Below are 27,888 nucleotides of genomic sequence, written 5' to 3'. Positions count from 1 at the left end.
TCAGAGGTCCGTCAAAAGCGCAGAGAGCATCATGAAGAACAAGGAACACACCAGGCAGGTCCGAGATACTGTTGTGAAGAAGTTTAAAGCCGGATTTGGATACAAAAATATTTCCCAAGCTTTAAACATCCCAAGGAGCACTGTGCAAGCGATAATATTGAAATGGAAGGAGTATCAGACCACTGCAAATCTACCAAGACCTGGCCGTCCCTCTAAACTTTCAGCTCATACAAGGAGAAGACTGATCAGAGATGCAGCCAAGAGGCCCATGATCACTCTGGATGAACTGCAGAGATCTACAGCTGAGGTGGGAGACTCTGTCCATAGGACAACAATCAGTCGTATATTGCACAAATCTGGCCTTTATGGAAGAGTGGCAAGAAGAAAGCCATTTCTTAAAGATATCCATAAAAATTGTTGTTTAAAGTTTGCCACAGGCCACCTGGGAGACACACCAAACATGTGGAAGAAGGTGCTCTGGTCAGATGAAACCAAAATTGAACTTTTTGGCAACAATGCAAAACGTTATGTTTGGCGTAAAAGCAACACAGCTCATCACCCTGAACACACCATCCCCACTGTCAAACATGGTGGTTGCAGCATCATGGTTTGGGCCTGCTTTTCTTCAGCAGGGACAGGGAAGATGGATAAAATTGATGGGAAGATGGATGGAGCCAAATACAGGACCACTCTGGAAGAAAACCTGATGGAGTCTGCAAAAGACCTGAGACTGGGACGGAGATTTGTCTTCCAACAAGACAATGATCCAAAACATAAAGCAAAATCTACAATGGAATGGTTCAAAGATAAACATATCCAGGTGTTAGAATGGCCAAGTCAAAGTCCAGACCTGAATCCAATCGAGAATCTGTGGAAAGAACTGAAAACTGCTGTTCACAAATGCTCTCCATCAAACCTCACTGAGCTCGAGCTGTTTTGCAAGGAGGAATGGGAAAAAATGTCAGTCTCTCGATGTGCAAAACTGATAGAGACATACCCCAAGTGACTTACAGCTGTAATCGCAGCAAAAGGTGGCGCTACAAAGTATTAACTTAAGGGGGCTGAATAATTTTGCACGCCCAATTTTTCAGTTTTTGATTTGTTAAAAAAGTTTGAAATATCCAATAAATGTTGTTCCACTTCATGATTGTGTCCCACTTGTTGTTGATTCTTCACAAAAAAATACAGTTTTATATCTTTATGTTTGAAGCCTGAAATGTGACAAAAGGTCGCAAAGTTCAAGGGGGCCGAATACTTTCGCAAGGCACTGTACCTAACTGTGGCTATAGAATACGGTGTCGACAGATGCCTGTCCTGCTGCTGCTCACTTGTGTAAGCAAAGATGACCTGTCTAATCTACTGGCCCTAACCCTAACACTCCTTCCAAATTATTCACCTACATTACAGGTGAAAAGGTGAAAAACACCTGCTCATTAGTTTACGCCAAGGTTTAGCTAGTAAGAGCAAGATGGAAGGCGAGCAACAATGTATCTCTACAAGTGTTTTCATGTTTGATTGTTGGGATTGTGGTTTTAGTCCAACTAGGGTGGGTGGGGTTTCTGTTTTTTTTCTATGTTTATTGTTGTTTCCTTCCTAAAGTGACACATAGGTCACTTCAGTGTTAAACTAAAGTTGAAACATTACCTGACTATTTACATACGAGGAAGTACCATTCATTATATATTTGAAACCCAACCTATGCTTAATCCACTACGGATCTTAACAGGCCAATTAAGAGGAAAATAGTCTATACATACCTTAAGAAATTAAAGGCTGACATTGTGTTTTTACAAGAAACACATCTTACAGCCAGTGAACACCAGAAACTAAAGAGGGAATGGGGAGGACAAGTTCTTGCGTCCTCTTTTAAATCCAAAGCAAGAGGAACTGCAATTTTGATCAGTAGACACTTCCCATTCTGTGTCAACAATCATCTCTGATCCCTCAGGCAAGCTTGTTTTGGTGCAGGGGCATATGTTTTCGGAGTATTGGACCCTGTTGAATATTTATGCTCCTAACTTCGATGACCATATGTTTATTCAGAATGTCTTCCTTCAGGTTGCTCAAGCACCACCAGGATGGCTACTGGTTGGAGGAGATTTACATTTTTGTTTAGATACAGTTCTTGATAGGTCCTCTGATAAACTCTCTCTTCTAACCAAAGCCAGCAAGCTCACCATGTCATTCATGAAAGATCTCAATTTACTAGACATCTGGAGACAGATGCACCCACAGGATAGGAACTACTCTTTTTATTCACACCCACACAACACACACACGCATAGATAACTTTTTACTATCGACCCAACTCTTTCATAGAGTGTTAGATACCGATTATCTCCCCAGATTACTGATGTGACCATTCCCCTCTGATATTATCAATCTCCATTCCTACCAAGGTAAATGGAGCATATAGACGGAGACTAAATTCTACACTCATGAAGCAACCTGAATTTTGCGCATTCATCAATGAGAGGATCAATATTTTTACTTTGACAAACAAACCCTCTGCTCCTGACAGTTTCATTCTTTGGGATGCATTGAAAGCCTATCTGAGGGGACAGATAATTTCCTATACTAAAGAGAAAACACAGTGCTGAACTGAATGTCCTTGAATCTGAAATCTCTTAGCTAGAGAAAACCTACCAAAGAGGCCTGACTAAAGACCTATACAGGCTTTTGGTAAATAAAAAACTGAAATATAATACTCTGAACACATACCAAGCTGAGAGGGCCATCACTAAATCAAAAGAGCATTACTACGAGCTTGGAGAGAAAGCACATAGAAAGCAAGTGGCAACTGAAAGCAAAGGAAAGTAGTAAGAGGACAATTAATCCTATAGAAACTCTTACTAATGAGATATCTTTCAACTCCACTGAAATTAATGATAATTTTAAGAAATATTACAAAGACCTCTACACTTCCCAATCAAGCAATTATCTATTAGAGATCGACTATTTTCTCTCCTCTCAACCTCCCATGCCTGTCAGAGGAAGACAGAGAGTGCCTGGGGGAACAGTTCTCAGTCCCTGAATTGTTGGAGGCCATTAAATCCTTACATTCTAATAAATCTCCTGGGAAGGATGGCTTCCCTCCAGAGTTCTATAAAGAATTTAAGGAGCTGTTGGTACCCTACCTTATGGAGGTACTTAAAAAAGCCAAGGGAGGACAACTGCTTTCCAGAGTCGCTTTCTCAAGCGGTGGTTACAGTAATTCACAAGAAAGGGGAAAACCCGCTAAAGTGCGCCTCCTATAGACCAATCTCTCTCCTTAACACAGATTGTAAACTGGTCACCAAGATGCTATCTAAGAGACTGGAGTCATGTCTTCCCCTGTTGTTCAACCCAAATCAGACTAGCATCATAATTAATAGATTGTACACCAATAATCTCAGAAGGTTCTTTGATATAATTCGCCTTGCTAACAAAAACAAATAAGCTAGTGTCTCCCTCGACGCCGAAAAGGCCTTTGATTCGGTTGAACGGCCATTTCTCTTTCGCGTCTTGGAAAAGTTTGGTTTAGGCACTGTGTTTGTAAATCTGACAAAATCACTCTACAAATCTCCTAAAGCAAGGATTGCTACCAACGGGATTACGTTATCCTCTTTCTCTGTCTATATGGGGAACAGACAAGGTTGCCCAATTTGCCCCCACCTCTCCGCCTTCAACATCAAACCGTTGGCTGAGGCCAATAGAATGTGCCCTGACATACATGGCTTTGAGGTGGGCCCCTATACCCACAAGTTATTACTTTTTGCGGAAGACCTTATCTTATTCCTAAAGAACCCAGAACATTCCCTCTCTCACTTACAGAACCTATTACAGAATTATAGTTCTGAATATAAGGTCAATTTTGATAAAAGCAAATCTTACAGTTATCCGTCTTTGACTATCATATCATCAAGCATAGGTTTCCTTTTAGATGGTTGCCTATGGGCTTCACATATTTGGGCATAATGCTGGATGCTAACCTGAACAACCTCTATAAACTCAATCTGGCCAGCTTGTTGCAAAAAGTGGAGGGTGACCTGTGTAAATGGATGGACTTGACTCTTGATTACGGTCATGGGGGCTTAAACCTCCCCAATTTCAGAATGTACTACTGGGCTGCGCAGTCTAGATTTCTGGCTCAGAGGTTTGACAATGGCCCTTCTCCCTCATGGTTGAACATTGAAACGTTTGAGGTAGATGAGGGTTAGGGGAAGAATTGATTTAGAAACAGGAAATCTATAAAAACCATCACAGACATCCCTTAAATTATACATTCTGTCCTGGCATGGTGCAAACTGCATGAGCTGTTCAGACCAGACCCCCCCCCCCCCCCCTGGAACAATAGATTGATTCCAGAAGTTTACATACACTAAGTTGACTGTGCCTTTAAACAGCTTAGAAAATTCCAGAAAATTAGGTCATGGCTTTAGAAGCTTCTGATAGGCTAATGGACATAATTTCAGTCAATTGGAGGTGTACCTGTGGATGTATTTCAAGGCCTACCTTCAAACTCAGTGCCTCTTTGCTTGTCATCATGGGAAAATAAAAAGAAATCAGCCAAGACCTCAGAAAAAAAATGTAGACCTCCACAAGTCGGAAGCTTACATACACCTGTGAAATACATTTAAACTCAGTTTAAACCATTTCTGACATTTATCCCTTGTAAAAAGACTCTGTCTTAGGTCAGTTAGGATCACCACTTTATTTTAAGAATGTGAAATGTCAGAATAATAGTAGAGATAATTATTTATTTCAGCTTTAATTTCTTTCATCACATTCCCAGTGGGTCAGAAGTTTACATATATTCAATTAGTATTTTGTAGCATCGCCTTTAAATTGTTTAACTTGGGTCAAACGTTTCGGGTAGCCGTCCACAAGCTTCTCACAATAAGTTGTGTAACTGATGTAACTGAGTCAGGTTTGTAGGCCTTCTTGCTCGCACACGCTTTTTCAGTTTTACCCAAAAATGTTCTATGGGATTAAGGTTAGGGCTTTGTGATGGCCACTCCAATACCTTGATTTTGTTGTCCTTAAGCCATTTTGACACAACTTTGGAAGTAGGCTTGGGGTCATTGTCCATTTGGAAGACATATTTGCAACCAAGCTTTAAGAATATATCCACATAGTGTTCAGTTCTCATGATGCCATCCATTTTATGAAGTGCACCAGTCCCTCCTGCAGCAAAGCACCCCCACAACATGATGCTGCCACCTCCGTGCTTCACGGTTGGGATGGTGTTCTTTGGCCTGCAAGCCTCCCACTTTTTCCTCCAAACATAACGATGGTTTTTCTTTCATCAGAACAGAGGACATTTCTCCAAAATGTACAATCTTTGTCCCCATGTGCAATTGCAAACCGTAGACTGGCTTTTTATGGCGGTTTTGGAGCAGTGGCTTTTTCCTTGCTGAGGGGCCTTTCAGGTTATGTCGATATAGGACTCATTTTACTGTGGATATAGATACTTTTGTACCTATATCCTCCAGCATCTCCACAAGGTCCTTTGCTTTTGTTCCGGGATTGATTTGCACTTTTCGCACCAAAGTACTTTTAGCTCTAGGAGACAGAACGCGTCTATTTCCTGAGTGGTATGACGGCTGCGTGGACAGGGCTAAGGTTAGCTGATGACCGCTAGCAGTGGCTAACTGACTACTAGCTAGCAGCTAGTTATCTGGCTAGCTTCTGTTGGGGGTTCCGGGTCTAAAGTATAAAAAATAGCAGATCCATACCACATTGGGTGAGGCAGATTGCAGGAGAGTATGTTGAAATTGAGGTTAAAAATATACAAAATATATACAAAATTTATACGAAGAAAAAAAAAATATATATATATATACACTGGACACGACAAGACAAAGACAAAGAAGTCTGAACTGCTACGCCATCTTGGGTTTTTATAAGATAAAATAAGCAAAGAGAAACGACAGTCCATCAGGCCTTTATGGTCGAATTGCTGCAAAGAAACCACTACTAAAGGACACCAATAATAAGAAGAGACTTGCTTGTGCAAAGAAACACGAGCAATGGACATTTGACCGGTAGAAATCTTTCCTTTGGTCTGGAGTCCAAATTGGAGATTTTTGGTTCCAACCGCCATGTCTTTGTGAGACGTGGAATGGGTAAACTGATGATCTCTGCATGCATATTTCCTACTGTAAAGCATGGAGGAGGAGGTGTTATGGTGTGGGGGTGCTTTGATGGTGACACTGTCTGTGATTTATTTAGAATTCAAGGCACACTTAACCAGCATTCTGCAGCGATACGCAATCCCATCTAGTTTGGGCTAGGTGGAACTATCATTTGTTTTTCAACAGGACAATGACCCAACACACCTCCATGCTGGAGTGCTGCATCAGATGACCTGGCCTCCACAATCACCTGACCTCAACCAAGTTAAGATGATTTGAGATGATTCGGACCGCAGAGTGAAGGAAAAGCAGCCAACAAGTGCTCAGCATATGTGGAATCTCCTTAAAGACGGTTGGAAAAGCATTCCAGGTGAAGCTGGTTGAGAGAATGCCAAGAGTTTGCAAAGCTGTCATCAAGGCAAAGGGTGGCTATTTGAATCTCAAAAATAAAATATATTTGGATTTGTTTAACATGATTCCATATGTATTATTTCATAGTTATTCTACAATGTAGAAAATAGGAAAAATAAAGAAAAACCCTTCAATGAGTCGATTTTCTAAAACTTTTGACCGGTAGTGTATGGGAGTAAGGAGTTGCTCCTAGATGGGGTCAGTTTGACGTTTTCCCCACTAATGGTTAAGGTTAGAGGGGAATCTGATCTTATATCTGTACCTAGGGGAAACTTCACTCCGGAACCCTCACCTGTGCGATGGAGTAGTCGGAGGAGTTGGCGGCCTGCAGGCCCTCGTTGCCCGAGATGCCCACGCCCACGTGAGCCGTCTGGATCATGCCCACGTCGTTGGCGCCGTCACCAATGGCCAGTGTGATCACCTTCACCTGCTTCTTTACCATCTCCACTACCTCCGACTTCTGCAGCGGGGACACCCTAAAGGAGAGTAGAAAGTGATGCAGGACATTAGAATGAGCTACGTTAAGATATGCTTGATTTTTCATGGAAAGTCCATAATACACATTTCAAACTTCAGACTTTCAGCCATTTCTCAGAACATAACCAATCTAAGCTAGTTGCAGACATATAGACAATGCTGATTAATAAAAAAATGCATTCTGTAGAGTTCCAAGCACATGGTGAGGAAATCATTCTAAAAAAATTTAAAAGGGAGTTGCAAGGTGGGTTGGTGCCAAGACAACTAACAACAAAACACGAGGCCAAGGTTGTACTTTGTGACGACCTCTTTTACAACAATATTGCTTTAGATATTAGACAAGCAATTTGTTATTTTATGGATGATAATTCTCAACGACAGATGTTTTCCTTCTCCCTGTCTACTGACCTCCCCAACCCTGACCTCTGACTGGCTGACCTCCCTGGCTGCCTGCACCTGTAAAGCCACTCGTCATGTGATGGATCTGCCACTTCCTGTGGCCCCTCTTTTACGAGTTATCCAACGTCAACCCCTGAAATGACAGCCTGAGTCTTATAGGCTCCTGGCGCTCCAAGCTTTTTTCTGCGTCTACCCGGGTCTAAGACATGGTATGCGTACAAAATGGCACCCTATTCCCTATATAGTACACTACATTTGACCTGGGCTCTATATAGGGAATAGGGTGCCACTTGTGATGCACCCCATGATCTACAGCTACAGAACAAAAACTTTCAAGAGAAGGTGTTGTAAACTGGATGTTGTGGTTAGGGTCTCCTGACCACTTAAGTACTTCCTTTTATTTATGTGGCCAGTGCATCACACACACTGCACCTTCGTAATTATAGCGTTGACATTTTTTATTTGACTACAGCGAACTACACACTAAATGATTACCTTTCAGGTCCAGTGCACAAGCCTTTGAATGCGCAGGTTCATCCTGATTTGCTGTTATGGTACATTAGGCAAAAATTCTTGATACACATGGCAAACTTTTGAGCGTGAAAAACCCATTAGCTTTGCAGTTCTTGACACAAATTGGTGCGCCAGGCCCCTACTACAAATACCCTGTTCAAAGGCACGTATACTTTGTTTTGCCCATTCACCCTCTGAATGGCATACAGTGCCTTGCGAAAGTATTCGGCCCCCTTGAACTTTGCGACCTTTTGCCACATTTCAGGCTTCAAACATAAATATATAAAACTGTATTTTTTTGTGAAGAATCAACAACAAGTGGGACACAATCATGAAGTGGAACAACATTTATTGGATATTTCAAACTTTTTTAACATTAAAATTTTTTCCCATTCCTCCTTGCAAAACAGCTTGAGCTCAGTGAGGTTGGATGGAGAGCATTTGTGAACAGAAGTTTTCAGTTCTTTCCACAGATTCTCGATTGGATTCAGGTCTGGACTTTGACTTGGCCATTCTAACACCTGGATATGTTTATTTTTGAACCATTCCATTGTAGATTTTGCTTTATGTTTTGGATCATTGTCTTGTTGGAAGACAAATCTCCGTCCCAGTCTCAGGTCTTTTGCAGACTCCATCAGGTTTTCTTCCAGAATGGTCCTGTATTTGGCTCCATCCATCTTCCCATCAATTTTAACCATCTTCCCTGTCCCTGCTGAAGAAAAGCAGGCCCAAACCATGATGCTGCCACCACCATGTTTGACAGTGGGGATGGTGTGTTCAGGGTGATGAGCTGTGTTGCTTTTACGCCAAACATAACGTTTTGCATTGTTGCCAAAAAGTTCAATTTTGGTTTCATCTGACCAGAGCACCTTCTTCCACATGTTTGGTGTGTCTCCCAGGTGGCTTGTGGCAAACTTTAAACGACACTTTTTATGGATATCTTTAAGAAATGGCTTTCTTCTTGCCACTCTTCCATAAAGGCCAGATTTGTGGAATATATGACTGATTGTTGTCCTATGGACAGAGTCTCCCACCTCAGCTGTAGATCTCTGCAGTTCATCCAGAGTGATCATGGGCCTCTTGGCTGCATCTCTGATCAGTCTTCTCCTTGTATGAGCTGAAAGTTTAGAGGGACGGCCAGGTCTTGGTAGATTTGCAGTGGTCTGATACTCCTTCCATTTCAATATTATCACTTGCACAGTGCTCCTTGGGATGTTTAAAGCTTGGGAAATATTTTTGTATCCAAATCCGGCTTTAAACTTCTTCACAACAGTATCTCGGACCTGCCTGGTGTGTTCCTTGTTCTTCATGATGCTCTCTGCGCTTTTAACGGACCTCTGAGACTATCACAGTGCAGGTGCATTTATACGGAGACTTGATTACACACAGGTGGATTGTATTTACCATCATTAGTCATTTAGGTCAACATTGGATCATTCAGAGATCCTCACTGAACTTCTGGAGAGAGTTTGCTGCACTGAAAGTAAAGGGGCTGAATAATTTTGCACGCCCAATTTTTCAGTTTTTGATTTGTTAAAAAAGTCGAAATATCCAATAAATGTCGTTCCACTTCATGATTGTGTCCCACTTGTTGTTGATTCTTCACAAAAAAATACAGTTTTATATATTTATGTTTGAAGCCTGAAATGTGGCAAAATGTCGCAAAGTTCAAGGGGGCCGAATACTTACGCAAGGCACTGTACATACACAATCCAAATCTCAATTGTCTAAAGCTTAAAAATCCTTCTTAACCTGTCTCATCCTCTTTATCTACACTGATTGAAGTGGATTTAGGGTTTCACCTGGATTCACTTGGTCAGTCTGTTATGGAAAGAGCAGGTGTTCTTAATATTTGTATACTCAGTGTAACACTGTTTTCGGTGAGTGGGCCTTACCTGCAGTATATCACTGCTTTACAGGACAAGGCAAGGTCTAGGAAGTACTGCCGTGCTCCAAACGTAAGGGCGTATTTGAGAGTCTTTCCGTCGATGATGAGGGCAAAATCGTTCTCCTTGTGAAGGGCATCTCCCAGCATTCCACAGTGGTGGCTGAGGGTCTCCCTGGTTGCCTGTAAAGACACACATTTTCTCATCATTAGGACTACCATATCTAAACAGAACACATTCTACAAATGGCAGTGAAGTAAAGTAAATATAGTTGAGGTTTTCAATGCAATGTTTTTGAGACAACATGGCAACCTATTCTCCAGTGAATACATTGACCTTATCAATACTTTTATTATTTTTACAGTGCAAAAAAAATATGACAAGTATCATCTTTACATATGGTAAAGATTATTCAGGCTTGCCAAGACAATTTAGATTTGTTACAGATGATAGAACATCATGCAATGATAGAACATAAGAAAATAACACAAAAATACATAAGGCTCGGTCCATTAGAAACGGTATGATGATTCAGTTGGAAAAGCATACTTCACATGGTATCGGGTATTAATAACAAAGTGTTTCTATTCTCTCGATGTGCAGTTCCATAATTTAGTTCTCAGCAACCAAGTACCCTACAGTTAGCTGTCTGGGTTTACGAGCCAATTTTCAGGAATGTCCCGAGCCATCTGAATTTGTTCAAACTGAAAGCCAGGAATATTTCCATATACTGACTAAACCTGGACTATTTTAAATCCCCGCTGACTTGAATACTATGGATACTTCACATGCCAGGTCGCAATTGTAAATGAAAACTTGTTCTCAACTTGCCTACCTGGTTAAATAAAGGTGAAATAAATAAACATGAACCCTCTGTTAGTTTAATGTTTCAAACTCTGAGAATTACTCTTCAAATGGCAAATAGGGCCTTAAAGAGGAGACTGTTATTCTAAGGGTTAGGGTGTACTGGCGGATGGGTCATGTTTGGCTTGGGAATGCACTGAATCTCAATATAATTTCCCCCATAAAAAGCCACGTGATTCCCCGGATCATCTGCTGGAGCGATAAGCGGGGCTATTAAAAGTATCGGCTCCCGTGAGGACAGACAGACACCCTAGACGTATGTCATTGGGATTCGTCATCCTTTGCGTTTCATGTTGAAAACCAAGAAGACGTACACAAAGCATCCCTGCTAGATACGATTTCCACAGATCTCAGTTCAGCGCTGTGCTGGAGAGCCCATTCGAAAGTCCATAGTCTTTCAAGCGACCTCGGAGGCTCCATCTTCTATAAGTCCCTAAATCAATGAGGGTGGTTAAAAATATACGCCCTTGCTTTCTCCACTCTCCATTCTCTTACTAAGCTGCCATATAGCAGCTGTCCTCCATGTTTTACATGCCTATTGGACAGAATATTCAGACGCCTGGCCAAGAGACGATTACTCAAATCACAAACCGAGCAAAACGTTTGGGACGTGAATGGATGTATTCTCGGGTTGTGTTTGTGATATAGTGATACGATGACAAGCAATGTGAAATGCCATAAATGGCCGGTAAGATTAAGTGCCATCTAATAGGAGCGGCTGCACTCAGGAAAGCCCAGGATGGAAATGGACATACTGTAGTCACGGTGACATCTTCTGTGCATCTGGAGAGAAAACCAATCAAGGATCCATTTCCAAGAGAGACCGGAACAGCTATGGATGTGCTTATAAAAGAGGGTTGTGAGGGTTCTGAGGATTGCGAGCATATGGTCCTGGGGCCAAGGGCTTGGTTAATGGAAATAAGATATTAGACTACTTGAAACAACATGGATGAAATGTGATCGCAGCTCTGGTAATATTTATTTGGGCAGTAGGATACATAACATCTTCTAGAGTATGTGGCTGTGCATACATTACTACAGGAGAGGTCACACATGCCCCAGACAGAGTACATCTTTAGGTTTCGAATTGGATTGGAGACAGACATGCTGCTCTCAGACCACACTAATCAATGACATGGGTATAATTGGTTATAAATTATCCATCAATTTCTGCTGCTGTTGTTGTCTGGCGAGGAATTGGTGACTGAGATGTATCCTTGTGATGGTAGTTATTGAATTAAACAAAATAAATAACAATATTTGTGAGCAGTGGTCATCAAGTTGGATTACTACATAGATGCCTATAATAGAATTTTGAATGACAAACTTTACCACTCTCTGAAAAGGACCTTCTACATTTTTTAACCAAGCTAAGGAATTCAGCCATACAATGATTTGAACAACATGATGTGCAGCGATAACTCTGGTTCTTGCCAACATGTCATTTAAACTTTACACCAGCTGTGGTTACTATGTAAAGACATCGAGAGTATTAAAAAGAGTGAGGATAGTGATATGAAGTTCAATAATTGTCCTGTATGACTAACAGCCCATAACTAAGAAGTGACTCAAACGATTGTAAAGGTAAACTCACACATAAAGAAGGGTGGAAAGTCACCCCGTTTGCCCATAGGAGTCGCAGACTCCGGTGTGGTCTGAAGAGTGAGGTAAGGTAGAGACTCACAAGTATCTGCATCTGGGCTTGTGTGAGAGCGAGCCTATCAGCTGGGTTAAAATACCTACGTGGGCCCTTCCACCCAAAGGTATCGTCACCCAACACATTGAACAGATGGCCCGGCCGGGTGTGACTATAATGAAATGCAGGGGTGACCTAGTGGTCATGAATGAGGCTTGGGAGGGGTCAGGTGAGGAGGGTTAGATACCTAAGGGCATGAACGGGACCATGCAACCCTCTCCTGGCATAACAAAGCTCTGAAACCAAAGCTTGAAGGACAATATTTTAAGAGAAGGGCCTCAAGTTTCACACACACACAGATTAAGAGAAGGGCCTCAAGTTTCACACACACAGAGAGAGAGAGAGAGAGAGAGAGAGAGAGAGAGAGAGAGAGAGAGAGAGAGAGAGAGAGAGAGAGAGAGAGAGAGAGAGAGATTGAAGCTAAAGAGGGAGAGAAATTGAATGAGAGGAGGCAGGGAGGAATGCAGCTGTGAGGACTTCTCCACATGAGCATGGTAAATCCCTGATGGGGGCCATAAAACAGCATGCGGGCTGGCAAGCAACGTGTGCGTGTGTGTGTTACACACAAGAGTAAGAATAGACTCACATTTGACATATGTGTCCAACCCTGGAACCAAAAGCAGTGATTCCTCACAGGGTGAACTGGCACCACACTTGTGTGAAAGCATTTAAGAGGGAACACTAATGTATGGAAGTGTGTGCAGTGGACCGACTTTGTACGTCTGGGTGCATGTCTGGGAATGTTTGGGTACAAGCGGTTTATCACGATAACCGCAATCAAGCAGTGCAGCCATTTGGTCAAGTAGGGTCCCCATTTCCACCGAGGTATTTTAGTGCTACTGCTATGTCTCCTCCTAAAGCCTCTTTGTTATGGCTAGACTGACCAGTTAACGTATGTGACTCAGTTGTGTTTGGTTTAGGAGTGGCTAGATGGCATCCATTCAAAAAAACACGAGAGATTCCATCAAGACTTTGTGATCCATTGTTGATGTAAGTCTTGAGTAATGTAGCGAACAGGACATGACACACTTGACAGGGATTCCGAGGAGGCGGACGTGTCTCCATTAGTCACATACAGTTCTATACAACCGTGGACACACCCAAAGAGGGGCATACACCGATAAATAAAGCAGACATATTATGCACATCCGTGCACACCAACATCCACAACCCACGTGCGTTCATGCACGCACACAGGCAAACACATACACTTCCCAGTCAGTCTGCTGCCTCCAGGCCCAGAGTTCAGTCACGGCAGCTCCACCTGTCAGTGAGCATCAAGCAGAGCAGTCAATGATGTCTGAGAAAACAATGAGCCTCACACACATTCTCCTCTGCCCTTCTGGTTTTGACCCCTGACCTCTCTCTACACAGAACACTTCAGATAGGCTTGACTCAAGCTTTGAGTCAGTTGACTCATTTATGGCCCAGTTCAAAGTGGAGATAAGGTTGTGCAACTCAGACGTTTGCATAAATCATTAATTTAAATCAATGTGATATTTGCGAAAAAGTTCAAGTGGATCTCAAGTCAGAAGAACACCCTTAGTTTTTTTAGAAGAGTGTGAGAAAGACTGATTGTGTATAGCAGTTAGGGTTTCCGTCAGGAACATTTGGCGCTTGACAAGTGACCAGGAATATTTTAATTTATTGGACATTTCAGACATTTACCGGTCATCCATATGCATTGGGTGCGTAACCCATTAGGCCATCTATCCACACAGCCAGCACAATCAATAAACAAGGGATATTGGCTAACTGAGTCACATTTACATGTCCTTCAAAAGCCTATAACTAATTACAAAAACATTATTCCTTGTATTTCAAACTGGAGCATATGCTAAACCATATAGCCTATTGTTTTATTCGTTTTTACTTTCCTAAAACAATAATTGTCCAACTTAAGGTGTAGCTGTCAGAGATTTGAAGACTTAAATGCATACGGGCATTGCCTATTGGCCTAGGCATCCACTAATAATATTTATATTAATATAAATATATACTGTATATGAAAGGAAGAGAAGTTTAGGCCTATAGCCCCAGAGAGAGGAAGCGATAAGAGATATGCCGGCGGCATGCTGCGACACCAGCATACATTTCTTTATACTTCTCAGATAGGCTACTGCGTCTGCTATACAGATATAGGTGTACAGAAGGAGGCAAATTAGTTCATTTTCATTTAGAATGTAAAAGATAAGCATTATATTGTTAGATTATAGGAGTAACTCTGGTAGACCTAAAACATTCTTCCTCATCTCAAGATCAACTGTCAGAGTCAATTGGAGTACCGGTGCACACTGCCTTCATATCATAGGCCACACCACACCTTCACAAAAATTCTAAACTTTATTAGGGGAAAATTGTTTATAGGGAAAATACAATCAGGATATTATATTGCGGCAAACACAACATTACAGTTGGAACTTAATTTTGCTAAAGAAAATGGCTCATTAGAATGAAACAAAACACTTGTGAACTGGTTTAAACATTCACAAAAGTTTTGAACAGGCTATATTGCATCAATTACCAAGAAAGGCTAATGCCTATCGTACCCAACAAATGACAGCAATAGGCTAATGACATTTATTTTACAATAGGCCTACCTAACCTATCTTAAACTAAATACGGACCACACAATTAAGACAGATCGAACGTAATTTAGCCAATGAAAATGTCTCAACAGAATGAAACAAAACACATTTTGCATATTTGTGACCCGTTTCACTAATTGACAGGAGAGCCGTTTGAACTTAAACTTTTTTTTTTAATCAAATTTTTTTGTTACAGAAATGGCTTATTGAACATGTAAACTTTTCATGTGCCTTAATAACAAACTTCCATGCCCTCTGTAAATACAAATAAAATTGTTACATTTCAAGAATGGTTTAGCCACAGAAAAAGTCAGAAACCTTCCCACTAGCCATGATTGGCTGAGATAATGAATGGGGTGGACATGCCGAGATATAAAATAAAATAACATTTTATTGGTTACATACACGTGTTTGGCAGATGTTATTACGAGTGTAGTGAAATGCTTGTTCTTCTAGTTCCGACATTGCAGCAATATCCAACAAGTAATATCTAACAATTTCACAACAAATAACATAATACACACAAATCTAAGTAAAGGAATGGAATAAGAATATATAAATATATGGATGAGCAATTTAGAGTGGCATAGGCTAAGATGCAATAGATAGTATAGCCCAACAGGATTCTCTCAATTGTGCATCTATAAATGTTTGTGAGGGTTTTAGATGCCAAGACACATTTCTTCAGGCTCCTGAGGTTGAAGAGGTGCTGTTGCGCCTTATTCACCACACCCTCTGTGTGGGTGGACCATTCAGTTTGCCAGTGATATGTATGCCAAGGAACTTAAAACTTTCCACCTTCTCTTTCCACCTTTCCCTCTGCTGTTTCCTGAAGTCCACAATCCTCTCCTTTATTTTGTTGACGTTGAGTGAGAAGTTCCTGACACAACACTCTCAGAGCCCTCACCTCCTCCCTGTAGGCTTTCTCGTCGTGGTTGGTAATCAAGCATACTACTGCTGTGTTGTCTGCAAACTTGATGATTGAGTTGGAGGCATGCATGGCCACACAGTCATGGGTGAACAGGGAGTACAGGAGGGGGCTGAGCACGCACCCTTGTGGGGCCCCAGTGTTTAGGATCAGCGAAGAGGAGATGTTGATTCCTACCTTCACCACCTGGGGGCGGCCTATCAGGAATTTCAGTATCCAATTGCACAGGGCTGGGTTCAGGCACAGGACCTTGAGATTAATGATGAGCTTGGAGGGTACAATGGTGTTGAATGCTGAGCTAAAGTCAATGAACAGCTTTCTTACATAGGTATTCCTCTTGACCAGATGGGATAGGGCAGTGTGCAGTGTGATGGCGATTGCATCGTCTGTGGACCTATTGGGGTGGTAAGGAAATTGAATTGGGTCTAGGGTGACAGGTAAGGTGGAGGTGATATGATCCTTGACTAGTCTCTCAAAGCACTTCATGATGACAGAAGTGAGTGCTACGGGGTGATAGTAATTTAGTTCAGTTACCTTTGCATTGTTGGGTATGGGAACAATGGTGGCCATCTTGAAGAATGTGGGGACAGCAGACTGGGATAGGGAGAGATTGAATATGTCCGTAAACACATCAGCCAGCTGGCCTGTGCAAGCTCTGGGGACGCGGCTAGGGATGCCGTCTGGGCCGACAGCCTTGCGAGGGTAAACACGTTTAAATGTCTTACTCACGTTGGCCACGAAGAAGGAGAGCCCACAGTCCTTTGTAGCTGGCCGTGTCGGTGGCACTGTGTTACCGTCAAAGCGGGCAAAGAACGTGTCTAGCATGTAAACACGTTTAAATGTCTTACTCACGTTGGCCACGAAGAAGGAGAGCCCACAGTCCTTTATAGCTGGCCGTGTCGGTGGCACTGTGTTACCGTCAAAGTGGGCAAAGAACGTGTCTAGCATGTCTGGAAGCAAGACGGTGGCTGGTTTTCCTTTCGTATTCCGTGATTGTCTGTAGACCCAGCCACATATGTCTTGTGTCATATGTCTTGTGTCTGAACAAATTCTTATTTTACAATGACAACCTACCCTGGCCAAACACTCCCCTAACCCGGATGACGCTGGGCCAATTGTGCACCGCCCTATGGGACTCCCGATCACGGCCAATTGTGATACAGCCCGGGATCGAACCAGAGTCTGTAGTGACGCCTCTAGCACTGAGATGCAGTGCCTTAAGACAGCTGCACCACTTGCTCGACTATTTATAGCCTAATGTTAGCTAGCCAACATCGAACCTGGTTGGTTAGCTACCTAAAGATTCATGCAGGGTAGTAATGTCATAAATTGGGATTATGGTTCATTGTTAACCCAGATAGCTAGCTAGCTACATGTCTTAACAAAAGACTCTCGTGTGCGAGAGCACAGAATAACTGATGAATTTACGAATGCTCAACACCCGTTGAATATGGCCGGTGTCAGTAAACCTTGACAAAAAAGCGTAATTCAATTGTTGCCAGCACCACAGTTACAGTCACCAACGCTCTGGATAACATGAATACTGCCTAACCAGCTCTGCTAGGGAGAATAAAATGGTCAGAGTGGGGTGTTCTCTCATTATGTGTCTGGAAGTAGCTAGCAAGCTAGCCAATGTTAGCCAGTTAGCTTGGGTGCTTGACTGCTGTTGTGAGGTCAGAATGTTTGGATCAACCCTTCATATTGGGCCAGAGCGTCCAGTGTGGGCTCTGAATTTACGAACGAACAATCTGACAGCACAGTTGCAGTCACCAACGATCTGGATAACAACCTAATGAGCCATGCTAGGGCGAGTAATGTTCAGTGAGCTGTTCTCTCATTTGTGTCTGGAAGTAGCTAGCAAGTTAGCTTGCGTGCTTGACTGCTTTAAAATATATATATTATTATGAACAAAACAAATACAAAATCATAAATATACAAACAAGAGTACAATAAACCTAACCTATTCAATTTGTCAAAAAGTTACATGTACGTATTGCTTTTTTGTTTTTACACTTACTGATCATTTCAAAATAATATTTCAATTCTATCTTAAACAATGTGAAGAGGGGTTTGTTTTCCAGCCACTTAATTTTATGGATAAAGAATCTGCCATAAAAAAAATAAAAAATTAACAATGAAAGTTAAATCAGGGTCCATATAACATAATTTCAGAGTCTTTCAAATTAACATTAATAGTAGTTTCTTTTGAAATAAAATCTAACTCACTCCAAAATCTTCTGACATAAGAACAGTCCCAAAATAAATGGTCAAGAGCCCCTGGGTCACAACCACAAAATACACATTTGTTATCAATAGCTATTTTGAATCTGTGCATAATCAAGGTCTTTACAGGGGTGCTTGACTGCTGCTGTTAGTACAGAATTCTCAGATCAACACTTAAAGAGATGGGTGGGGCAAAAGCTTAAGAGGATGTGAACGATGCTGAATGGGTGTAGACAAAGAAGGGCTCTCCAGTATTAGTACAAAAACATTCAAAGGACATTGTCTCAAAAGTCAGTTTACAAGTTCATTAATGTTCAAAGCAAAATTACTTTCACTTTGTTCCTCAACTGTAGTGTGTGATATACCATTTTGTAGCTCCGAGTCTAGACTCACCATTTCAAATGTTGCTACATAAGACCGATTTGAGCCGGTCGGTCACATTTAAAGAACTGGTTTGGATTAATAAATAGGCCTACAATAACAACAACGATATGCATTAATAATAGGGAGTTGCTCCTAATCGTGACCGGATATTATATTCCTGAGGCTCCGTATCCGTGAGTACGCAAATTCTCGCAATACTTCAAGGTATTTTGACACTTCACAAATGTTCTTATGCCAAAACCGGATTATATACATACCAGTATTTATAGTGAATCAGAGTTAAATTCCAAAAAGATGTTATTCAATATCACTAAGCAGAAAACAAACAATCAAAACACCAATAGCCACTACAATGTCGAAAAATGATTTTGTCATGAGTTCAGTACCATTTGCTTGATTTTGCGGATCCACGACTATGGTTTATTGACATTAGCATGCTGGCGACGCTAGTCAGCATTGGCTGCTACATGATAATCAGCTTGCGTTAGCTAGCCAGCGTTAGCTACCTAACTAGCCAGCCTAGCAAGCTCTAGTCTAATGGAAACCGATGCAAACCATGCTGGCTAATAGCTAGCTAGATGACCAGTGGTGACAGTGAGACCCCTATAAGATTCAAGGATTTAATATTAATATTTGTTATTTTTGGGGAATTTTATTAGGATACTAATTAGCTGCAACTACTCTTCCTGGGGTCCACACAGAACATGAAATATGACATAAAACGGAACATTAATAGACAAGAACAGTTCAAGGACCGAACCATACTGAACAAAATAAACACAACATGCAACACTTTCAATGATTTTACTGAGCTACAGTTCTGTTAAGGAAATCAGTCAATTGTAATAAATTAATTAGGCCCTAATCTATAGATTTCACATGACTGTGCAGGGGAGCATCCATGGGTGGGCCTGGGAGGGCATAGACTCACCCACTTGGGAGCCAGGGCCACCCACTTTGTGGCCAGCCAATCAGAATTAATTTCCCCCACAAAAGAGCTTTATTACAGACATAAACACTCCTCAGTTTCATCATCTGTCAGGGTGGCTTGTCTCAGATGATCCCGCAGGTGAAGAAGCCGGATGTGGAGGTCCTGAGCTGGCATGGTTACACGTGGTCTGCGGTTGTGAGGCCAGTTGAACTTACTGCCAAATTCTCTAAAACGACGTTGGAGACGGCTTATGGTAGAGAAATTAACATTCAATTCTCTTACAACAGCTCTGGTGGACATTCCTGCAGTCAGCATGCCAATTGTACGCTCCCTCAAAACTTGACACATCTGTGGCATTGTGTTGTGTGACAAAACTGCACATTTCAGAGTGCCTTTTATTGTCCCCAGTACAAGGTGCACCTGTGTAATGATCATGCTATTTAATCTGCTTCTTGATATGCCACACCTGTCAGGTGGATGGATTATCTTGACCAAGGAGAAATGCTCACTAACAAGGATGTAAACAAATTGGTGTACACAATTTTAGAGAAATATGTTTTTTGTGAATATGGAACATTTCTGGGATCTTTTATTTCAGCTCATGAAAAACAAGGAATTAACACTTTACATGTTGCGTTTATATTTTTGTTCAGTGTAACTTTCATTTTACTTAAATGAAAAAGGCGTTCATCTTTGCAATAAACAGTAGCCTAGGCAAAGCCTCCTCTCTCGCTTTCTCCCCGGACAATTCAGCTGGCTATAATTTTACTTACCGGCTTTTCATTTATTTTATCAGCCAAAAGCAGCCAATTACCAGCTAATGGAAACCCTGATAGCTGTGAGCACAACCCTAGGCTCCTTCGCACCGTGTTCACTCTCTTTGACTATCTCAGTCACTGAGATGAACTTGAAAATTCAGCTAATGGATCCTTCTTTACTACTTCCTGAATAGCACATTTCACTTCACGTCCCCATCTGAACACGTCCCCATCTCTTTGATAACTGTTTCTAAACATGGAAAAGGGGAGGAAGACGCGCTCCAATTACTCTCAGGCGCAACATAAGAGCAACTCCAATTCCCAGCAGCACCGTTGGCAGGATCTCTGTTCATTGAGCCCGAATGGAAGGATGGGGGGAGAGAATTCCTCCATAATTCCTCCATGTTTTACAAACAACCTTATATGAGCATCTCTTGAGCCACAGGAGAATGGGAGCTGACATTTCAAAGGCGCCGTCCTCTCTTCTCTACCTCTCTTCTCTACCACTTAATGTATCATACTAACCTGGCCGGGTTGACAGAGTGAAGGCCGTCCGTCATTGCTGTATCCCCTCCTCCCTTCCTACATTCCCTACCTTCATCCCTCCCTCCTGCGCCGACACACACAGTGAGTGGTTCCTCTGTCCACGGCTCTGTTCCCTCGCTTCCTCTCCTGGAGGAGTGCAGCAGTGGTTTCTTTTCGTCCTGTCCTTCCCCCACGACAACAGACAAGACTATCCCTGCAGGGGCATGCTTACCTTTTCCCCCTCTACTACTCTGCTGTTAAAGGGGGTTAAAAGGGGGTTCGGCTAGAGGCCCACCTGGGCCTCCTTCTGTTGAGTTTTCTACATCATGCAAAAGAAGGCATGCTGGGCTCTGGTTATGTGCTGACCGACATCCCCCTCTCCAACCATCCCACTAGGCACAGTCAGAGCCCCCAACCTCGCCCCTGGCCCTGTGACTAGCTGGGGTTCACTTCACTCTGGATAGAGACATCTCTTCAACTATGGGTTTGACATAGAGGCATCTGCACTGTGGTCACTAGAGGCAACTTACACAACAGAGTGGGTTGTTACAGAAGAGAAAGAGAATCCAAAGACAAAGAGGAAGAAAAAGACTAAGGAACAAAGAAAGCAACAGTAAAGCCAAGTTCAACGTCCCCGACTATGACGGTAGTTGGTTTAGCAACATGCAAGATCATATTTGTGGTTTGTCAGAGTTTGTTTGACAACACGCTGAACATAGGCCCCAAGGACCTAGCATGAACCGAACTCTGCACTAATACAACCTTCTGAAGCCGTCATTTATACTCCGTTGATCTGAGTTTTCAGGATACGTGGCTAATAGTCATCAAAAGCACTAGCTGATTGGGGGACACACTGAGCCCTGTTTTAAGTGGGATTACATTGTCGGTCAAGGCAATTGTGGTGGTGACTTACCAACCTTTGGCACAAAGACTGTGTTTTTTACATTCTGAGCGGGCTCCAGGGTAAAAGCCAAACCAGATTGGTGTTTTTGTTTCACACACAGGGATGGATTGTGCTGCCATCCTGTTAGAAGGTAACAGATTATTTTATTACAATGGTTCAATTGGATTTTCATTGTGTGCAATGGTGTTATTTGCCCCCTAGTGGATGTTTCTGGTACTTAGAAAGACAACGCAAACAGGAAGTAGAGAATTTGTTCTGCACGCATAGAAGCAGCTACAAACAACGCTACGGTGCAGGTCTTTCAATGTAGTTATTTCTTGTCACGCTTCAGCCTTGGAAAATATTTGTTTGTAAATTCAATTCAAGCATTTAGCTAATGATTATAATCTTGTTATTGATAGAGTTGCTTACATATCAATGTTGGTTGCATTTACTCACAAATTGCAATGCCTTTCATGTATGTCGTTAGCTGTATTACTTTGCTCGTGCGTCATGCAAACGAATTGTAAAATATACAATACTGTAGTTTTGCTACTGTTCCTAGTGTAATATGCTTTGTTATTCTACATAAATGGTTGTACACTATTAGAGTAATGAAAGGAGCCAATTACCATATGAGTAACAATTAGCTATATGGTTTGGCATCATGCCAGATGCACGGTACCTTAGCGCGTGCTTTGTATTTATGCAACTTCAAATGTATAATGTACAGTTACTGTCGGTGTGAATTGAATACTAAAGAATATTCTTTTCTGTATTTTGCAGTTTCACAACATAAACGTTTTCAATATATTCATTCAAGAAAAGTCACGCCTTGGGAGTTTTATTGAAGACTTAGTTGTTAGCTATCTGTCTAGTTTTGCATGGGAACGCAACTCAAGGGTAGAATATGGATTATGATTATAATTGGGGTTGAGAGGGAGCGTTGCAATTTGGATTATGCAGATTGACAGCATTAACACTAACTATCCGAAAATAACTAAATTTCCATGAAAACAGTTCAACAAAATAACTTTTATGGGTAATATGGGACTGTATTATAGGGTTGATTTCACTACCAAATGGAAGAAAACTGACCTAAACGGAGAGGGACTACCTGAACTGGTCCGATAAGACACTAGTTTTGCTGCGGTTTGCTACAGTGTGCACAAATGCATACGGCCCTGTGCACACTGTAGACCTACGCAGTTACTATAGCACATCCCCTGTTCAATGATATAATAATAATAATGTAGATTGATAACAGATCCTTAGTCTGCTGCACTCACGTCAAGTGTGTCTTCGTTCATCACCAGCATGCCCATGTTCTTGGTCAGAAGTTTGCAGGAGTATCCTGGAGAGAGACAAGTGAAACAAGAGATGAGCTGCAATGTCATCTTGTGCAAACATCAAACATCTAACATACTAAAGTACTGAAGAAAAATATTGTTCATGCCATTATGCATTATTATGCAGTGGCTTTGGAAAGTATTCAGACCCCTTGACCTTTTCCACATTTTGTTTTGTTACAGCCTTCATCTAAAATGGATAAAAACAAAATAAATCCTCAGCAATCTACACTCAAAACCCCATAATGACCAAGTGAAAACAGGTTTTTCAAAATGTTTGCATATTTATTACAAATAAAAAACAGAAATACCTTAGTTACATAAGTATTCAGACCCTTTACTATGAGACTCGAAGGTGCATCCTGTTTCCATTGATCATCCTTGAGATGTTTCTACAACTTGATTTGGTAAATTCAATTGATTGGAAATTATTTGGAAAGGCACACACCTGTCTATATAAGGTCCCACAGTTCACAGTGCATGTCAGAGAAAAAATCAAGCCATGAGGTCGAAGGAATTGTCTGTAGAGATCCGAGACAGGATTGTGTCAAGGCACAGATCTGGAGAAGGATACCAAAAAATGTCTGTAGCATTGAAGGTTCCCAAGAACACAGTGGCCTCCATCATTCTTAAATGGAAGAAGTTTGGAACCACCAAAGCTGGCCGCCCTGCTAAAATGAGCATACGGGAGAGAAGGGCCTTGGTCAGGGAGGTGACCAAGAACCCGATGGTCACTCTGACAGAGCTCTAGAGTTCCTCCTGTGGAGGTGGGAGAACTTTCCAGAAGGACAACCATCTCTGCAGCACTCCACCAATCAGGCCTTCATGGTAGAGTGGCCAGACAGAAGGATGCTCAGTAAAAGGCACATGACAGCCCGCTTGGAGTTTGCCAAAAAGGCAACTAAAGGCACCTAAAGATCTAAAAACAAGATTCTCCAGTCTGATGAAACCAAGATTGAACTCTTTGGCCTGAATGCCAAGAGTCACATCTGGAGGAAACCTGGCACCATTCCTACGATGAAACATGGTGGTGGCAGCATCATGTGGGGAGGTTTTTCAGTGGCAGGGACTGGGAGACTAGTCAGGGTTGAGGCAAAGATGAACGGAGCAAAGTACAGAGAGACCCTTGATGAAAACCTGCTCCAGAGCGCTCAGGACGTCAGACTGGGGGTGAAGGTTCACCTTCCAACAGGACAATGACCCTGAGCACACAGCTAAGACAACGCAGGAGTGGCTTCGGGACAAGTTTCTTAATGTCCTTGTGTGGCCCAGACTAGAAACCTGACCGATCATCTCTGGAGAGACCTGAAAATAGCTGTGCAGCAATGCTACCCATCCAACCTGACAGAGCTTGAGAGGATCTGCAGAGAAGAATGGGAGAACTTCCCAAATACAGGTGTGCCAAGCTCATACCCAAGAAAACTCTAGGCTGCAATCACTGCCAAAGGTGCTTTAACAAAGTACTGAGTAAAGGGGTCTGAATACTTATGTAAATGTAAAATCTGTTTATTATTAATACATTTGCAAACATTTCTAAAAACCTGTTTCTGCTTTGTCATTATGGGGTATTGTGTGTAGATTGATGAGGGGAAAAAATGATTTAATCCATTTTAGATTAAGGCTGTAATGTAACAAAATATGGAAAAGGTCAAGGGGTCTGAATACTTTCAGAAAACACTGTATTATGATTATCTTTTCAAAATAAACTTTAATACCAAAGAGCAAATGTAGGAGAAGTAATAGGTTATATGTACTTCCTCCTGAAATTGAGTTCTCTGTTTACTTTGATGTTATTGGCTTAAGTACCAATGGGATGAAAAAGACAACAAACATGTAAATTCTCTGGGTTTACATGTCTGTTTTCTGTTTTAAGGGGGTAGTTCGTTTTAGTTAAACATGGCTAGTTAAACATGTTAGTTAAACATGGCTCCCTAGTGAGCGGCAATATCAGAGTGGAACATCTGTGGGCTTCGTCAAGCTTGGAAATGACTCCTGTTTCAATTTGAGGGCTTACCATAACACCTAGATCTGCATGTATATGTGAGTGTTTGGGTGGGACTGTGTCTGAGAGAATTACACACACACACACACACACACACACACACACACACACACACACACACACACAGAGATGGGGGTCGGGATGAGGAGCGTGTAGGTTTCACCTCCAGAGGCTCAAATCAATACCAAACAGGTCTGGACCTGGTGGATTGTTTTCTTACGTGTTCATGCGCAAACTTAAAATAAGCCAGCGTGTAGAAAATGCCCCACCCACCTCTACACCCCCCTGGCGACCCCTGCCACAGTCCCCTTGCTTAATGTGTTTATCTTAAAGGCTCAGTTCACTCTAACCAAACTACTCTTTTTATTCAAAAGATAAAGTCAATTCCTCTCAGTGTTTTGGGGCCTGGCGGAACTAAACAACAAAGATCTCCAAGGAGTTGCGGAATACGTATGGCGTGACATGGCAACCCCAGAGGTTTGTTGGTTTGGGGGAGGTGATTAAAGCTGCGCAATATGGTCATAGTGGCTCCTCAAAATGGCTGCTGGGAGGCCTCCCAAGTGGCGCAGCGGTCTAAGTCACTGCATCGCAGTGCTTGAAGCGTCACTACAGTCCCGGGTTCGATCCCAGGCAGCCGGCCGTGCCCGGGAGACCCATGAGGTGGCGCACAATTGGCACATAATCCAGGTTATGGGAGGGTTTGGCCGGCCGGGGTTTCCTTGTACCATCGCGCTCTAGCGACTCCTTCTGGTGGGCCAGGCGCCTGCAAGCTGTACGGTGTTTCCTCCGACACATTGGTGCAGCTGGCTTCCGGGTTAAGCGAGCAGTGTGTTAAAAAGCAGTGCGGCTTGGCAGGGTCGTGTTTCGGAGGACACATGGCTCTCAATCTTCGCCTCTCCCGAGTCCGTACGGGAGGTGCAGCGATAGGACAAGACTAACTACCAATTGGATATCACAAAATTAGGGATAAAAAAGGGGTAAAAAGTTGCTGCCGGGGCAGCGGACTTTAGGCGGAAGGTGGGGGTGGCACTCAATTTAATCTGGGCATGGTGAGGTTAGGGTGTAGTTGAGGAGAGAGTGGGTTGTTAGGGTAGGCCAGTGTTTGCGTTGCCTTTTCACGGCATCGGCTGGCACAAGCAGGCTGGGAACAGAAGAACACGGAGAACGGGACAGAGTCTAGTTCGACAGCCCCCTTCCCCACAAAAGGTGTACCACCAACCTAGGCAGAGGGTGTTTTATTTTCAGGCAGAGGAAGAGGAGGAGGAGGGAGAAAACAGGCTTGGGTAGAATACCGTATATATTTTGAAATACCCACGGTATGATTTTTATTTACTTTTGTGGTTGCTACAACACTGCTTAACTATCTACGATGTGCCAAAGAAATCATCTCAAATGTCTTTCTGGCAGTAGAGACATCACACACCCAGATTACAATCAGGTATAGATGTTTTATTTCACAATGTGAGGGAAGGACGTCATTTTTATGTTATTTTTATATTTTCTGGTCAGATCTCTTTCTTATGGTCCACTTCGACTATTTGTCTCCCGGGCACGTGCTTCAACACCTGCATTGCTTGCTGTTTGAGGTTTTAGGCTGGGTTTCTGTACAGCACTTTGAGATATCAGCTGATGTACGAAGGGCTATATAAATACATTTGATTTGATCTTACCAATGTTGATGGCCGTCTCCTGCTTGTCCCCAGTCAAGATCCAGATCTTGATGTCGGCCTTCATCAGGGTCTCAATAGTCTCAGGCACCTTGTCCTGAAGCTTGTCCTCGATGGCCGTGGCCCCGAGAAGATGCAAGTTCTATAGAGGAAGAGAAAAAAATGTGGTAATAATAAGGAGAAAATCTAACAAGAGAAGGGGCTTTACAACGTCATGTGAGGGGTCAGACACTGTCACTCATTCATTTACTCCCTGTTTTTCACTTGAGTCTGCTGCGCTTGTTTTTCCACCCCCCCAAAGCTGGGGAATGGATTAGGGTATTTGGGGTTAGGGTGAGGGGGGCAGGAATAGGGGGGAAACTTAGGGGCCAGTTGTAGTCACAGCACAGTGGTTGTGAGAGAGAGGGGGGGGGGGTGGCGTCACGGGCGAGGGACTTTGGGACGTGTTATCCCGACCACTCCTGTCTCAGCCTCCAGTATTTATGCTGCAGTAGTTTATGTGTCAGGGGCTAGGGCCAGTCTGTTATATCTGGAGTATTTCTCCTGTCTTATCCGGTGAACTGTGTGAATTTAAGTATGCTCTCTCTAACTCTTTCTTTCTTTCTCTCTTTTTTTCTTTCTTTCTCTCTCTTGGAGGACCTGAGCCCTAGGACCATGCCTCAGGACTATCTGGCCTGATGACTCCTTGCTGTCCCCAGTCCACCTGGCCGTGCTGCTGCTCCAGTTTCCACTGTTATGCCTGCGGCTATGGAATCCTGACCTGTTCAACAGACCTGCTGTTTTCATCTCTCTAGAGACAGCAGGAGCGGTAGAAATACTCTGAATGATCCACTATGAAAATCCAACTGACATTTACTCCTGAGTTGCTGACTTGCTGCACCCTCGACATCCACTGTGATTATTATTATTCGACCCTGCTGATCACCTACGCACATTTGAACATCTTGGCCATGTTCTGTTATAATCTCCATCTGGCACAGCCAGAAGAGGCCTGGCCACCCCTCATAGCCTGGTTCCTCTCTAGATTTCTTATAGCCAGGGTTTCTGTACAGCACTTTGAGATATCAGCTGATGTAAGCTAGATTAATCTGCTAATAAAGGGCCTGGGGGAACTGAGAGGCCCCGGTGCTTTTTGTGACCTAGGCCAAGCTGCAGTATATCTGTAACCCACTAGCCATATGAAACCCCACGGAGAGGGGAGGGATGCGTTAAATAATGTTGTGACAACTTCACAGCTATATTGTCTTAACGTTGACACAATGTTGCAGGCATTCCGGCCAGGCTAAAG

The 27,888-nt window shown here is 42.6% G+C and overlaps 1 protein-coding gene across 8 annotated transcripts in view; it reads right to left on the bottom strand.

Annotated features, from left to right (window-relative positions):
• Nucleotides 1–27,888, bottom strand: part of LOC110538919 (phospholipid-transporting ATPase IA) — a 133,455-nt gene that overhangs the window by 67,062 nt on the left and 38,505 nt on the right. For 5 of the 8 annotated variants that reach the window (XM_036937899.1, XM_036937892.1, XM_036937895.1 and 2 more), the window contains 5 exons: nucleotides 26,604–26,742; nucleotides 22,872–22,936; nucleotides 9,812–9,984; nucleotides 6,820–7,003; nucleotides 4,495–4,602 (listed from right to left, as the gene is read on the bottom strand). In XM_036937899.1, the coding sequence (XP_036793794.1) occupies nucleotides 4,495–4,602; nucleotides 6,820–7,003; nucleotides 9,812–9,984; nucleotides 22,872–22,936; nucleotides 26,604–26,742 (669 nt within the window). The remainder of the gene's footprint in view (nucleotides 1–4,494; nucleotides 4,603–6,819; nucleotides 7,004–9,811; nucleotides 9,985–22,871; nucleotides 22,937–26,603; nucleotides 26,743–27,888) is intronic. The other 3 variants (XM_036937896.1, XM_036937898.1, XM_036937897.1) reach the window with 1 other exon arrangement.

The sequence above is a fragment of the Oncorhynchus mykiss genome, chromosome 12 (genome assembly GCF_013265735.2).
Source record: "Oncorhynchus mykiss isolate Arlee chromosome 12, USDA_OmykA_1.1, whole genome shotgun sequence".
In the NCBI taxonomy this organism is placed as follows: Eukaryota; Metazoa; Chordata; class Actinopteri; order Salmoniformes; family Salmonidae; genus Oncorhynchus; species Oncorhynchus mykiss.
This window is presented reverse-complemented; position numbering and strand designations above follow the sequence as displayed.